Here is a 15,947-nt window from a genome sequence, read left to right on the forward strand (position 1 = left end):
TTTTTTTTTTTTTTTTTTTTTTTTTTTTTTTAATCCCTAAAGTTATGGTCTGGAAAGTCTCTCTGAATTGCATGATTTCTTCATAGCAAACATACGCCCTATGATGTATGAGTATACATCTACTTCAATGTCTAGTCTTGTTTGTAAAAGACATTCAAAACTTAATTTTACTACCTGAATGTGATGTTTAAACATTGAATTAATTCAAATATGCAAATCCAAACTGCTACTTGGAACACTGAGGTGTTCCTGTGCCAAAAACAGTGTCATAAAGCTTAAAAAAAATAATAAAAAAAAAGAACAACAAAAAAGAACAGCAACAACAAAAAAAAAAAACACCCTCTCATCTTCTAACAGGTAAAACACAAAAGTTGTGGAAGGGCTGCCAGAAAGGCAGACTTGCCTTCTAATTGGGGCTTCCCCAATAGCAACAACACACAACTGACATGGTTTGCAACTGCTGCAGTAAAACCAGTGGTCTAGGTTTTTCATTCTTCTGCTACTTAGGAAGCATTTGCAGACTCAAGAACACAACCTGCATTATTCCATCCACTTCTGAAAGGTTATCTTTGCAGCCCTGAGGGCACAGACCATATATATGTGTATACAGTACATAAAGCTTACACGGTATACAAACTGTCCGTACAGATTCTGCCTCTCTCTCACAAGGGAAGCTTCCCATCTACTAGTGGCAGCTAGTCCCAACATTTCACAAGCAGTGACTAAATCTTCTTTGACCTACAAGTCATTCTGGTAATTTCTGTTTCCTCTCTTGGGCCATTCCTCCTCCACCCATTTCAGCAGCACTTTCACAACATCGATTCTCTTATAAAATTTACAGAGCTCAATCAGCTGCTCCACAGTCCTGTCGCTGTTCCGTAGCAAGAACTCCAAGGTAGGACTCTGGGGCTTCTGTTCAAGGAAACACAATTCATCATAAGTCATCCCCCACTTGCTTGCTAAGTTTCTCCAGTTTTTCACTGTTGGGTGGCAGGGATCCAGCTTTAGCCTCACTGTGTACAACAAGTCCTCATCATTGAGCATGTCGCTGATGGTCGGTGCACGAAATAAGCACAAGGAGCAGGTGCTGTTTTCTTTGCAGCTTTTCTTGAGATCTGCAGTTAAAACCATTACATGAAGAAAAGTTAGGATCTGTTGCTGTGGTTTTACCAAGAACGAATGTAAAAGCACAAATGTTTGAAGAGCATTATATTTCTCACAATCATTTCTGAAAAAGAATAGTGGCATATTAATGCCTTTCCCTATGAAGTACTCATGAAATTAACTTTCTACAAGTTCTCTTGCCTATGTTCATGGGCTATAATCAAAAGGACAGTATTTTTGAAAGCATCATATTTATCCTCTTACAGAAAAGATGTACAGTTCCTTCCAGTGTAAGCTGGGATATTCCATTTTTCTTTTTTGGGAACTACATCACATCCTTCAATCTGCCATAACCCCTACATACATCACCAACAGGAGTATGTGCACATTACCTGCGTCTTGTATAGATCTGTTGCAGGATCAAGGCAAAGGTTTTGCACTTCTGAGCTGCTGCTTTCATAACAATATGAAATACGTGCACCAGGAGAATCTTTACATGATGACAAAGTAGAAATATTTTGTTTTCCTTTGTTTTGTAAGGGCTCTTAGAATAAAAGTTGTCCCTGTTACATCAGGCAAGTCTATTTTAAATATACATTATAGAAGGAAATAAAGAGAGTGCTCCTCCACATGTAGAAAAATAAGAATATCGATTTGCTGGAAGTAGGTGGTGATATATTCCAAATTCTACATGAAATATCAAAAATTGCCATGTAGAGGTATCCTCCACACAGTATCTGCCCAGTGCCGAGAACAATGCCGTGCTATCAGACTATACTACATATTATGTATTAATAACCTGTAAAAGCATATGGAAAACAGTTCTAGCCATGGTTCTAGTTAAATACTAAAACCTTTAGCACTGCAGTAGCCTAGGGTGTTGTTTCAGCATTTCGGTTGCAGATATGACCCTAACAAGCACTTTTTGAAGGCAGGGAGAATTTGATATGTCCAAAGAGCAGTGGATAATGGATGCAGCCTAGAAGCACTTCCTAAAACTTCTGCCCTCTGGCCTCATTGTAGAGCATGAAATAGGGAAGTAACTACAATCTTACTTAGGATGAAACTCACTGAAAAAGGAATGCTACAATAAGAAAACTGATATAGATCAAAAGATTGATTAAAAACAATGAGTGTGCTTTGGTGTCAAATGACTGTGAATAAATAAATCAGTGACTCTGATGTAGAAGTGCTGGATCAGTGCCAGTTCAAGAGACCTGAACTGTATCCCTAGGAAAGGGCAAATCTAGCAGTCAGTGCTGCCTACTCTTACAGATAACACCATGTGTTACTTTATTTATTTCCATTCGCAGTAATTATCGTAAGATAGTGTGTAAATTCCAGAAAGACCTTCAGAAAGTGACTTTTTATGCTGAATATTGGTGCTGATGAAAGCGACTGAGCTGAACGAAGCTTTTGCGTGTACTTTGTTTTTTTGTTTGTTTGCTTTTAAGGGAAGAACAGGCTATTGTTATTTTTGTAATGCTGCTCATCAGCTTGTTTTTTGAAGTACACCAAAGAAAACTTCGTAAGTTTTCAACAAGTCAGGACGTGCCACAACGCTGCTGCAGACAAATAACTTGATACAAATGCTCAGATTCCCTTTTAAAGGGAAACATGTTCTGGTAACATCTTTGCTCTCAGGTATTCCATAGGCCTCACAGCTGTCCTCTACGAAATGTATCTATTAGGTATTCTGCTCTTCTTGTGCACTCTAAACTCTTGCTGAAGTGAGACAAAACTTGCTTGCTTCACTCATAGCAGGATTTACTTACACCAGCAAGGCAAAATGAATGTAAACCAATCAAAGTTCTGGCTGAGCTCAAAGGGCAGGAGAACGCCCTATCTAATTTCATCTTATTTTGCTTTGCAAGGATGCCAGAGTATGTTTTATCCTCCAACAGAAGTAGGGGAGAAAGGGTAAAGAAAGCAAAGGGCTCAACTACAGGTAAACAAAACTAAACCAACCTGCTTCTTGTAGATACCTGCTTCTGGTGCTTGCTGTACTAGATTATTGATAGAGTTATACAGAATCCTAGTTTTCTAAGATGACTTGCGTTGGATAAAATGATGACCTACCTACCTAATTGCATTATCTTAATGTTACATGACACAATTTTCTTTACTAAACGTTGATTTACAGTTCTCCGCTGTTAAATCAACTGGGCTGTATATAGGCCACCACCCCTCAGCCTGCCTCCAGCTGAGCTCAAACCACTATGGGATAAGCCCCCACGGCCAGCTTCTGCTCTCTCCAAATAGCTGTTTACAGATTTCTTTCCAAAGTGGGTGTACTAGATGCATTTGGACAGCCTAACTTATGTATTTTGTATGGTTTGCATTATTGATCATCACCCCCTTTACAACAGAGGTCGCTGTAAGCGACACTGGTAATGAAATGAGCACAAGCATTGATTATCCAGGAAGTTTAGGGTTACGATGAATGGCTGTTTTTAATAAAGTCCTCTCAAAGAAAATATAGAAATAAAATACATAGAGGAAAGCTGATATATTACCTGAAAGTGATTCATCGGTATGGTTTTGCGTGTCTTTGTTTTCTGGCTACAAAGCAGAGAATAAATATAAATCAAAACAACGTACTTGAACACCAGAGTAACTATTTGGCTAATTTATAAGTGGCAGGAGATTACTTAGAAGAATCCCAAGCTACCTGTCAGACAGGGAACATACCTGGTATGAGAAATTACTGACAATCTGCAGACTATTCAGGCAGCATTTTTATGTTTTTGGCTCACAAAATAGCCTGGATGGTTTTATCTACTGAAGAATGTCATCCTTATTAATCATAGGCTATGGGGTTACATCTTTTGAATAATATGCTCTTACTCCCCCTCTTTACTCCTGTCCATATTTTTCACTTTTGTTTAGTTTTCATTATTTGACTGTTGTTAACCGAACACCAATTACAGCCCTTGCTGTTTGAAAAATTATAGTCTGGGCACTTACCAATTCTTACAAGGTGACCTTCGCTGTACACAGTCATGAAATACTACTCATACTGTACACTTGAAAAACAGCTTTTTTTTTTTTGCTACCGTATGTACAAAACTGTTTAATAATTCATATGGTTTGATTAAGAAGATTTATAAGTTTTATAACCTGAAACCTGAGATCTTTGCCTGTAACGTGCAACAGTAAGGGAATGCTTCATTGATCTAGTAAAAGTGGAGGAGCTCTTTTACAAACTTATCTACATACATAGATTTTTTTCTGGACAACAGGTGGGCTTGAACATTTCTGCTGGCTCACATCTAGCCGTCCTCCTGTTTGAAGCAAACATACCCTCAGGGGCTTTTTGTCCACAAATTAAACACAGCAAAAATATTCAGCAGCTTGAGACTGCAACACACGTTTTAACACTTCAATTCTACTATTTAGAAAGCAACATCTAAAAACTGGAAGGACAGCACCTTGATCCTAGGATTGTAGGAAACTGCAGCTGCCCGTACTTAAACTATGCGGGTGTGGAACCAGATGAAATAGATTTCTTCTATTGAGGATTTAAAGATGAAAGCAGTAGGGGATTTTCCCCTTAGATAACTGCAATAAAGCATTGTTGATTTTTGTATTGCATCATTCTTTCAAAACTATCACAGCAAGCTTCTTCGCATTTTGCAAGCTGTGCATGCAAACACAAGACCACTGTGTAACACCAGTCTATTCCTACCTACTAAACCTTCTGTACTAAGAAATCCACTAAAAATAGAATATAGGTCATTTCAGCTGATGTAGTGAACATACATACATGCAGCATCCAATGATCAAGAAGGCACGTTATCCCCACAATATTTAAAGACTATGTCAGGGAAGGAAAAATGGGCATGTTGTTTTCAGCATTTCTTTCTTCCCTGGAAAGTGCAAGGACATGCATGCAACATCAAATCATCCCACAATGACTGATCTCTGCTCAGAAGAGATCTGAGGTTGCACATGCCACTTGCAACAGAATCATCTTTGCCATTATCTTCCAGTAGTCTGCTTCTCCAGTGACACCACATAAGCTTTCCATGGACAGAGGTTCTTAAATTTAGAATCTTGGCCTTTTTGGCCACGTGAGCACCCAAAGTTCAAGAAAAATTAGAAATGGAAATCCCAATTATAGCCATTGTCTCAATTTCCTCTAATTCTTTAAAAGTAGAACGGTATTGAGTCTTGAGGAGCAAATCCCCATAAAGGTAAGTTATTGGGAGAACAAGCAGTTCCCATCACAGATCAGCCTTCTCAAGTCTCTGTTTAAAGATGAACAAACAAACAAGAACAAAAGAGAGGGGGGGGAAAGGAAAAGTGGTAGGTATTTTTCACTTAGTTTACAATAGCTCAGTTGCTGTCCTGAGCTTCAATAACTTTTTCCAGACTTTGTGAATTCTTGAAAGTTCCAAGTTCATGGTGAAAGCTAATACCGGAATGCCTCTTAGAGATGCCGTTACACTCATGTCTCACGACAAAAATAACAGGAGTGGCTAGTACTGCAAGAAGTACAGAGAAATACTTTGGATACTTACCTGTGCCATTCTTATGTTTCCAAAATTGGTATGTGTACTGATCAGTTATTACCCACTTTTGTCAAGCCAAATGCACTCAGGTTTACTGAAGATTATTTTCTTGTAACGTAATTGCAATACCATGATATATTGTCACTGTCCAAAAAATTAAGGTATTAGGAAAGAGTATTTTTTTGCCTACAATTAAAACTCAATCAACTTCTACAGGTTTAATCAAAGCTATAAGCCTATGCACAGTCTGAAGATAGGCAGAATTTTTTCCAGCTCTGTAGAACTATTAACAGACTAGTATGCTGAAGTATCTTTATAGCAACTCTAAGCAGGCAACAAATGATGGGAACTTCTTGATGATGGGAATGAGACAGTTACCTCCATCATCTGTGAAATGCATACCAAACCCATGTTTGTTAGATGAAAGTCAGCTGGGACTCTGGCATAAGGAACTCCTTTTAATTCTTCGTCTTGATGGACATTGCTCATTCATTTCTCTTCTCCATGTTTTCTGCTCAACCCAAAGAGAATCGATTTGAAATTCAGCAAATAACATTCACCTGAAAGATGGTAACCATGGAGCATCATGGTAACCATGGGGGCCACTCAGCACTGCCCACCCTGGCAACGTAAGACTTTACACTCAGTGGAGAGTATTTCCACTATGGATAGAGCAGTGTCCCACAGTCAAAGCAGAACAATCAAATGCCTCCCTAGGACAAGACACAAGTAGTCCAAAACCCAGGATTCATCCTGCTTTATTTATTCTCTGCTCTGGTTCTATTTCCAGCAGGGAAGAGGGAGAGTATGCATGACAAAGCCTTAACTCTGCACTGGCTCTTCTTCAGAGCACCTCCTGCTAATGAGAGCCTAGTTAAACTACAAAGCAAACATTAATAATTATTTTGCCTTTCTTTTACTTTTCTCCTCAAAAGCTCACTTCATTGAACTCTGGAAAATGGAGCCTATTTCTGGTCAATTTTACTGAGTAATTCCGTGCTCTCCACATAGAGTCTGAAACATATCCATTTGTTAACATTTAATTAACAGCAATAACTTAGTTTACATACAGATATCATTTTTTCTTACCTGTTGGACTAGGCCAGTATCTGATGTAAGACTCCTGATGTTCACAGATGCAATTTCCAACGTTACTTGATCTGTTAGGTATTCCTCATCTGAGACAAAGATTGCAAAAAACTGGTCTTCCAAGCAAATACAAACTCAAACAGTAAGACTATCAAACACACATTATAGGTGTCCAGCATACAAAATTTAACTCCATATCATGATCAGTCACTGGGAGATGCAGGATGAAAAAGCCCAAACCAATAAACTGGCAGTGACCATAACAGTCATGCAGTCCATGACTGTATGAAGAAAAAACACCCTTACAGAGATCAAATATTAGTGTATTAGTGTTTAAGAAACAACCGTCATGCTGTTTTTGAGGCAAGAGTTATATTCTTTCAGAGAGCTGACCAGGAATAGTACCAAGAGAATATTAACTGAGCCAATACACCAAAGCAGACTTAAGAAGACTTACAAGTCAGTATAATCTTTCTGCTTTGCTTTTCTCATCACAATTATAACTATCACTGATGAAACATGTACTACGTAAATGTGTATTTTTTCTTCTGCCCCTCTGTGAATGAGGCTCATCCTACTTATTCCTACTACACAGAAGTTTCCTGAAACACTAAAATAATCTGTTTCAAAGTGTATTTATCACCTGCTTTGGTAGTCCATTGAAAAATACAACATTCCCCAATACTACACAAACTGATTACCTTTCAAGCTTTACTTCAGCCCTCAAAATGGGATACAAGGGATGCATAAACCCTCTGTGAACCTCACGCAAACAGAAATTTTCACTCTGCATGATTAACAAGGGCCACGTTATCAAGCCATCTGCACAAATCCCATGGGTCAGGTGCTGACTAACCATTAACAGGAGCTTAAAAGAGGTTATATTCTACACGTATCTGAACACTCCTTGGTGGAAACTGCATCTGTAGTACATTTCTTCTCGCTATTTAGGAGGTATGATCTCATGGAAGAACTGCTATTACTTTTATGAACTGTCAGGTAACAGAAAGAAGATATATCTCCTTATCTCACTCAAGAAATTCATCTGAATCGAAGAAGTCAACCTTACACTTGTGAGGGAAAAAAATAAAGAAACCATGGTTCTCCTCTTCTTTTGTAAGACTGTTGAAATTAAAAGCCAAATAGCATTCCTCTGCCAGCAGGGTAAATGTTTAATAAGCACCATCTTTTTTCTGTACAACCATAGGTCCAGCGACAAGGAACAAAATTCCCCAGAAGTCTGGTTGAAAAAGCTAACTATTGGCATAAAAATTCCACTTTGTGTGGAAACACTACGTGCCAAATTTGTTCAGAATTTGAGTGGAAGCATAATTATAGTCAAAGCATGACGTAAACATTAAGCCTAATCCTGCAAAATGAGAAGCTCACTCAACTCCCCTTTAATTCATCATCAGTAGAGGGTGCTAAGACCTTGGATAAGTAAGGTCCCCAAACGGTTCCTTAATTAACTGAGAAAAAAAGGAACAAAACTGTCCCCCCACTCCTCAAGGCCAACATACTGTTTATTCAACCATTAAATCTGAAGCAAACAGAATTCTGTGTTACACAGAATCAAGCCTGCACACCTGTGACATTCTTTAGCTCACAGGCTCACATTTCTCAGTCTATATTTTTATAGCAATAGTTACGAAAATACTTTCTCATTGAGCGAACTGAAAAGGTATGACCTAAGGCACTATATAGCACTGATGTCATACAAGTTTCAAAATTCATAGTAAGGAAGACATACTTTGAAAAATAAAGTCAAGAAACATAAAAAAAATAATAGTAATAATTAAAAAAAAAAATAGATTCCGGAAATGAACAGAGTATTAAGAGGTATTTTTAACACTTCCTACTCTAAAGAGGAACTGTCAAGCTATATTAGTACTTACTTACATCTTTTTAAGCTATGTTGGTATTTACATCTCTTTACACTTGGCAAGAACGTAAATTAAAAAATTAAAAACACACGAAGTCCACCTCCTTTCTACAAAAAGCACTGAAGTTTCCACTCCCTTTCAGTTTTCCTTTTTAAATTAAATGCATTTAAAACACACAATAGTGGATTTCAAGCAAGTTTGACAATATTAGAAATTTAGAAATTTATCTAATTAATTCTGAGGGGGACCTAATGTCATGGGTGGGATTAAGAATATGACAAGGAAAAGAACATTACGGAGAAATTTCTTTAATGTTAGTGAATAGTTTTGAAGGAACAAACCACCTGACTGCAATTAAACAGAAGGTAATTTAAAATTTCAAATTAGTTTTCATCCCACATTCTACTTCTCCACTGGGCACTTCTGCGAAGATGCTCATTTTCTCTGGCTGGCTCCCTTAAGCCCCCCAAAATAACACTCTAACCTTTCTTTAATCCTCCCTATTGGTGTGTTGCCCATGCTCCTCAGCAAAGTTTCCATCACGACTAGCTTCTGCCTTGTTTCTTGTGTCTGCCCCAGTGCAGACTTTCTGTGCAATGCAGTGTGCAGAACACTTGAGCTGCACAGCGCTCATCAAAGGAGATCCGGCCAATGGCAAAGACAAGGATAACAAAAAACAACACTCCACGTGTCAAGGAATCCATAAAAGGCGTATTGACACAGTCTAAAGTATTTGACTTGAGTGCAATACAGAACCTGCACAGGACGTGATAGCTTCCAAACGGAGCGGTATTCATACCTGCTGCTCAAAGTAAAGATGGCATAAAGAGTTAACTGGTTATAGGGCTGGGAATGCAATCGGAGGCAAGAGAACTGCAAGATATTTCTGGATTATATTTCTGATAATCTGAAGGCACCGGTAATCTCTTCAAAGCCGTGTTTTAACATTATTGTATCTCTATCCTCTGTTCTCTGAACACTGTTCTTGGTGGCACCACTGTATTTTCCTTGCATGTTGAGTCAAGATGTTCTGCAGATAGTTGTGACTTTTAGATCATAACTAAACTTGGACAGAAAAATTCAGAACCTGTAATATATACCCCACTGACCTTAAAATATAGAAGATGATGTATTACATTTAGAATAAAAACATCTAGGAAAAAATAAGAGTATTTCCATCTTCTGGATGACACTGATGATCTTACTGTGTATAACACAGATTTATGACACACAACCTAAAAGACAAAATTCACAGTGCTTACCTTTAGGTACTCCTGTGTCTTGGATGGGATATTTTTCAGTCTGTCACAAAAAGGCAAGAGACACAAATGTTTGTTATCTTGGGTGTAATTCTGCTGGAGAAAGAGTATATAAAAACTGCATAATTATAGTTGTATCTCTAAAATTGCTACTAGTTGATCTATCTACTGTCAGATAGAGTAATGTGCTTCTTATACAGAAACTGAGATACTACCACTGCTGCTGATTACTGCATGCAAAAGTAATAGCTTTCTTGTTTGCTACAGTATTTTTAAAGTTATTACAGTTCAGTGAAGAAGCACAGGTTGGAAAAGAAATTTTGCATTTAAGCAGCAAGATAGCAATCTAGAAAAAGTAATGCAAATGAAGAGTAACAGAGATGATTTCAAAAGCTCTTTTAACAGACATAAACCTTTATTAAAATGTTACTGCACTAAAGGAAAAAAAAATCATTCCTTTCTGCTCTAAAATTAAAAAGATGATTAAGATGCAAAAGAAAACGATTGTTACTGAGTCTAAGGAGATAGCTACTCATTTCCAGGCATCTGTTATAACTTGCTACTAAACCTAAAATCCACCTCCTTCCCTATGACCCCTATCTTTACATAAAAATAGGTGAAACATTTCATAGAAGTTGATAACCAAGCACACAGATTAAAGGCATATTAATTTAAGGAGGTAGGGATAAGCAAACTTTCATCTGTTTTCAAACTCTTCCCCACCTTTTAAATACTCCCCGTAGCAAAAAATAACAGCTTCTAACTTAGTCTATTAACAAAACTGGTCACAGAAGCCTGTATATTTTATAAAAGCCTGCTAACACAAATGCATGCACGCAGACTGCAATAATGGATCCCAGGGAAGGATCAGCATTTAAAGTACCAGTGACATTTTCAAAGTTTCTTGCTAATTCCCTGTGGCAAAGCTTCAAAATGAGAAGAAAGCACCAAGGGAAAGCAATAGCTTGTTCATTCACCATCCATAAAATAAACCAGAGCATTTGAATCTGTTTATATAACTGCACTAGAGAACAGTCTTCTCTTGGCTACACAGCACTGTTACTTCTCCCCAGAGGAAGTAATCCATAGCAACTTCAAAAAGAACTCCACTTACAAAACTTTTCAGAATTTCATATTCCCTTTACTTGATGTAGTCCTTGTTCCAGCGTAACATTGGCATGCTTATACTACGACACAAAGGTTTGTCATAAATGGTGTTGCTCTGCGAGCAAGCACTAGAGAGCACTGTTTGGTCTCTCCCTAGGTTTACCCACGTCTGCTGTAAGGCACCAGCTTTTGGTTACATCTTCCCATCACCTGAGCTCATCAGACAAAATAGGTACAGGAAGGAATAACAACTTAATACAACTTACATTTTAAGCCTTAGCTGGGTTTTCTTCCAATCCATATAGACAGACGAAGGTCAGCACTAATCTTTCTCTTTTTTTTATTAGATTAAAAAAATGGTAGTCATAGCCTCTCTAAAGGCAAACCAATGGACAGCTCACCTGATACCACCCAACTCAGCTCATACACCTGTTGCCATTTTTTTAATTCACATCGGAAATGTACAAGGTTAGTAAGTTAACACAATTATACAGAGAAGCAAAACCCTATATATATACACACATGGTTTGAGTTTCTTAAATATTTTACTCATTTCTGCATTGCAAAACTACAGAGAACTAATGATTTTAACTTTGTTAGAGCAGCAACACGTACCATTGTTAAGGAAAGTGTGCTTGGATCTGTATCCTCTACTGGCTCTTTTGCTCCGTGATCTGCTGGAAATAAGTAAGCTTTATCAATGCATAATCCTCAAAATATTTCTGTCTGGAAATTCATATTTTGCTTATTTGTCTGACCAAGGCAAAGCATAGCTACACTGCCATTACCTGCATTATGTCAAGCTTCATTTACACGGTAGAAAACATCACAGATACTAGCACAGGGATGAGAAAGTATTGGCAACAGGGAAATCCAACTCTACACTAACAAAAAATAGACTGAAATGAAAATTCCGAATTATTTTTAGTGAAAACAAATAAATAATTCACAAGGCAATTCAGCAGTAAAGAGTAAAATCCAACAAATCTGCTAAAAGGTAAGTTTTGTTCTCCAAGCAGCAGCACTCCATTTTTTTCCTTAAAGGAATAATTCAAACAGTAAACATATCCACTGCCCCATTTGAGGTAAACATCAATTATTTTTATGCAACTGAATCATAAACTTCAATTATATTAACATCAAAAGCACACAAAAATAAATCGTCAAAGCACTTGCAGGTGAATCATTAACTGTCAACTGCTCTACACTGATGTCTAAATTGACAAATAATAGTGGAATAGTGACCAAAAGTGTACAGAGAACCTGAAACAAATCTCATACACAAGCCAGGATTGACAACTGCACTCCTTCGTTTAGTGCCTTCATCTTCCCTCACAGAAGATCTGTTCTGTTGCTAAGCATCGGGTTTTCAAAAACGATGAAAAGCATTTCAAGAGATGTAGTAGGATTTTCACTCCATTTTTGTCACTCTCTCTCCTTTACTCACCACAATGTTTTCAGCCTCAACCAGAAAGATGTGCTTGATATCAATATTCAGTGATTATCTTTTTCCCTTCGCACATACAGGAATCAAAACGCACAGTATAAACACTGAGGCCCCACATAGCACTGAAGTTACACAGACCCTATTTTAACTCAGATTTAGCAGTTCCGCAAGGCTGGAGCACATCCTCTGCACACAGGTATGTTAAACATTTTTAAAAGGCAGAGCTCTATAAAATTTCCTATGAGACAGCTGCAGCACAAAGTTTAGGAAGACACATACAAAAGAGGAAACCAAACCAAAACGCCATACTCCAGTCGCACATGCCCTGTTCGGGATTAAATCCCTGCTCCAGAAGCATGGCATTAACAGAACGCTCTGCATGAAGCCTGCCCTGACAGCAAGGGCCAGCACAAACGGCCGTAAGCTTCCCAACTTCAATGCAGAGAGGGTGAGGCTCAGACTGGGACAGGAGTCTGACGATAAACTAGAGCAAGGTGCTGCTGGAGTTGGGCCAAAAGCAGAGGATTTAGGTGGGAACTGTGTGCTGGGGAGCTGTGGAGGAAGCTGAGGCAAAGAGAGCAGCTGAGGGACCCACCCTGAAAAGGAGAGCAGAAAAACAAGGAGGCATGGGGAGGCAAGCAAAACCAAAGACATCCAAAATCTCACTGTTCCTTCTACTGTCAGTGAAGACCCAACAAATCTGTTAGCAAAGGGATTATTCTGTTTATTCTGGAGGCCTTACAACTGTTCCTTGCAAGTTTTTGGCTGCAATAAAAAATATTTTTTTTTTTAAAAAAAAGACCTTTTGCCCTCATAATTTAAGGGGAACCTTAATGTAGATGAAAGCAGACTCCCCAAACGGTCAATGCCTCGGTGAACCTCAGTGGCTACTGTAACTACAGAAAGCTTCCTCCCCTATTGCCGTTACACCTCCAAGGCATCACACTGCCAACATAGATTGCAACACCAGCAATTATTTACTTTACACAACCCAGAGGGAAGCACTGAGCAAATGGGTGAAGGTCTGAAAATACAGGGATTTGGAATGGGGCCTTGGCAGACCCCAGGGTGACCCTACAAGAGGTGATGGGGTACTGGGTGGTGCCTTTAACTGACTCCCACTTTCTAGGTCTCACACAGAAACACACCAACTGCAAAACTGACTTGCACCTTTCTTTCTTAGTATCCATCTTGGAAAATATTATTTAAAAACTGTATTGCCTTCCCTACGCCTAATTTCCTTCCCTCCCACTTTTCTAATTCTTTATGAAGAACTTCAAATTCCCTGTTTTTTTGGCAGAGCATTACCAGTTTCCAACGTTTTCTACAGGTGGCATGAACACGTATGAGTATTTGTACCTCTGAATAAATGCTCTGTATACTGGCTGCAGATGAATCACCATGGTCTTGTTGACCACTGGTAGTTGGTGGAGAATTAGAGAACCACAGACTTAATGTTTAATTGTGAATAAGGCAATTAAAATGCCATGTCCCCTCTCTCCTTCCCACACTTATCTCCAACTGTTGACTGCAATTCATTTCATACAGCTGGATGCAGGTGCATAGAACTGCAGGGAGGAAAGTTCTGTTTATCTCATCCACAGATTTACATACTGAAAGGCTGACAGGAAATACAGATACCAGCTGACTCCTCAGTGCAGGCCACCTGATTTCCCTTACCTTGACAGACAACTTAATAACATCATTTTCTGGGATCGTTCAAAAAAATCACTATCACCATTCTCCCCACTGACAGCATTCAGCCACTGGAGTGCATTTACCTCCCCACAATTCACACGTGAATCAACCCAGACGCACATAGGTTGGGTTCAGTGGTTGCTCCCAAGGCTCCTTTCTGCTCCCAGCACCTGATGCTGGCTGCCCAGCAGCTGTCGGGGCTCTTCTGCCCAAGCCTGTCCAGCACAAGCAGCCTGCAATGGGAGCAGCCAGCTCGTGCCCACCAGCAGTTTGTTCAGTACTGCTACCCTAATAGGGATGCGGCGCTGCGCACTGAGAGCCGTGTGAACAGCATGTCAGTTTTACTCACACACCTGCAAATTTCCAGCCCTACATCTGTTCTTTGTCTGCGCATGGGAAGGAAGCCTGAAGGCGAGTTTCTGAGCCCCCAGAATTCTGACCTCTGAGCAGGCAGAGGTTCGCCAAGCACCACGCAGCAGCTACAGCATTCCCCTGCTACATTTTTTTTCCTGCAATGTAACCTGGACACCACCAACAGTGCGTGAAGAATGTAAGGCCTACTTTCGTTCTGTAAACCAACCATACCCGTAGAAGACTTCTTTCACACCGACACAGGACATTCACGTCCGAAGTACACCTCAGACAAAGTGATCACCCCAACTAGAGGTGAACCCTTTGATTAAATACAAATCACAACTGTGTTTTGACAGAAAGCACATTAATTTCAGATTCAAATAAGAGGAGGAAAGACAGCAAGCTACATTAGAATATTCAGTTCTCTGAAAAAGTCTAAAGCTTGTGCAACAAGCTTGTAAGCTTGAGCTTTTTTGTTTACTCTTAACTACTCAAAACTCTGTTATTGCATGTGCGGATAGGTAAGTTAAAACGGGCAGGCCTGAGAAAAGGCACTCCGAAGTTCCAAGTGCCATTAGCCACGCAAGTTAAGAAGTGTTTCCTTGCTAATCACACAGAGTCCAGGATCTCAAAAAAAAAAAAAAAAAGGGAAAGAAATAAAGGATAAAGGCTTTATAAGGCGCTGCTAGCAAGCCCGACTAACACCCTAAACGCCGGAGCAGGCTTGACAAGACAAGTTGCACTAAATCACACCAGCGCGGCACATGATAAATTATTCCCGTGCTTAATTAGCGTGCGTGGGGGGAAGGGAGCAGCCGACAACCCCTCGAGTTTTTGCTTTTTTAATCCCTGCCGGGCCGGGCTCCCCTCGAGGCTCGGGAGGGCGGCGGTGCCCGGCTCGGGGCACGGATCGAGCCGCGCTCCGCGGGCCGCAGCGCCCGTGGCGACCCCGCGGCGGCGGGGACCTGCCGCAGGGGCGGGGAGCGGCCGCGGGGGGGCCGCCGCCGCCCGCCCCACCCCGCCCCGCTCCCGTCCCGTCCGTGCCGTCCATCCTCACCTAGGGGCAGCGGGTCCCGCGGCGCGGCCATGGGGGCGCAGCGCAGCACGAGGAGCGAGCGGCGCCCGCCGACGTGCCCGGAACCGCCGCCCCGCGCCGCGCCGCCCCCTTCCTGCCGCAGGTAGGCGCCGGGCGGCCCGGCTGCACGGGAGGCGCTCGGCGGGGTGCGGAGGAGGAGCGGGGCGACCCCCGGCTCGCCGAGCCCTCGCCGGGACGGGGCTGAGGAGCCCCGGCACAAACCGCGCCGGGTTTGGCAGGCAGCTGGAGGCCGGCCTCTTGCACCACAGGCACCTCCGATACCGGGCTGATGCCCAGTCCTTTGATGGCAGCGCTTTAGGTCCCCACTGCCACATTCTCTCACTGAGGGCTTCGCCACACTTACAGTAATACAGATTTCTTAAATGGGGTCCATGCATAAAATCAGGTTCTAAGTAA

The 15,947-nt window shown here is 40.6% G+C and overlaps 1 protein-coding gene across 7 annotated transcripts in view; it reads right to left on the reverse strand.

Annotated features, from left to right (window-relative positions):
- Positions 1-6: 6 nt before the first annotated feature.
- The window catches only part of EDARADD (EDAR associated death domain), a 31,688-nt gene continuing 15,747 nt past the window's right edge, over positions 7-15,947 (reverse strand). For 2 of the 7 annotated variants that reach the window (XM_035322115.1, XM_035322114.1), the window contains exons 2-6: positions 11,572-11,633; positions 9,853-9,892; positions 6,708-6,796; positions 3,621-3,666; positions 7-1,115 (exon numbers count right to left, since the gene is read on the reverse strand). In XM_035322115.1, the coding sequence (XP_035178006.1) occupies positions 739-1,115; positions 3,621-3,666; positions 6,708-6,796; positions 9,853-9,892; positions 11,572-11,574 (555 nt within the window). In that variant the 5' untranslated portion in view covers positions 11,575-11,633 and the 3' untranslated portion in view covers positions 7-738. Of the gene's footprint in view, positions 1,116-3,620; positions 3,667-5,996; positions 6,130-6,707; positions 6,797-9,852; positions 9,894-11,571; positions 11,634-14,662; positions 14,977-15,512; positions 15,655-15,947 lie in introns of those variants that run through there. The other 5 variants (XM_035322110.1, XM_035322111.1, XM_035322112.1 and 2 more) reach the window with 5 other exon arrangements.

Source organism: Oxyura jamaicensis, chromosome 3, assembly GCF_011077185.1.
Source record: "Oxyura jamaicensis isolate SHBP4307 breed ruddy duck chromosome 3, BPBGC_Ojam_1.0, whole genome shotgun sequence".
Lineage (NCBI taxonomy): Eukaryota > Metazoa > Chordata > Aves > Anseriformes > Anatidae > Oxyura > Oxyura jamaicensis.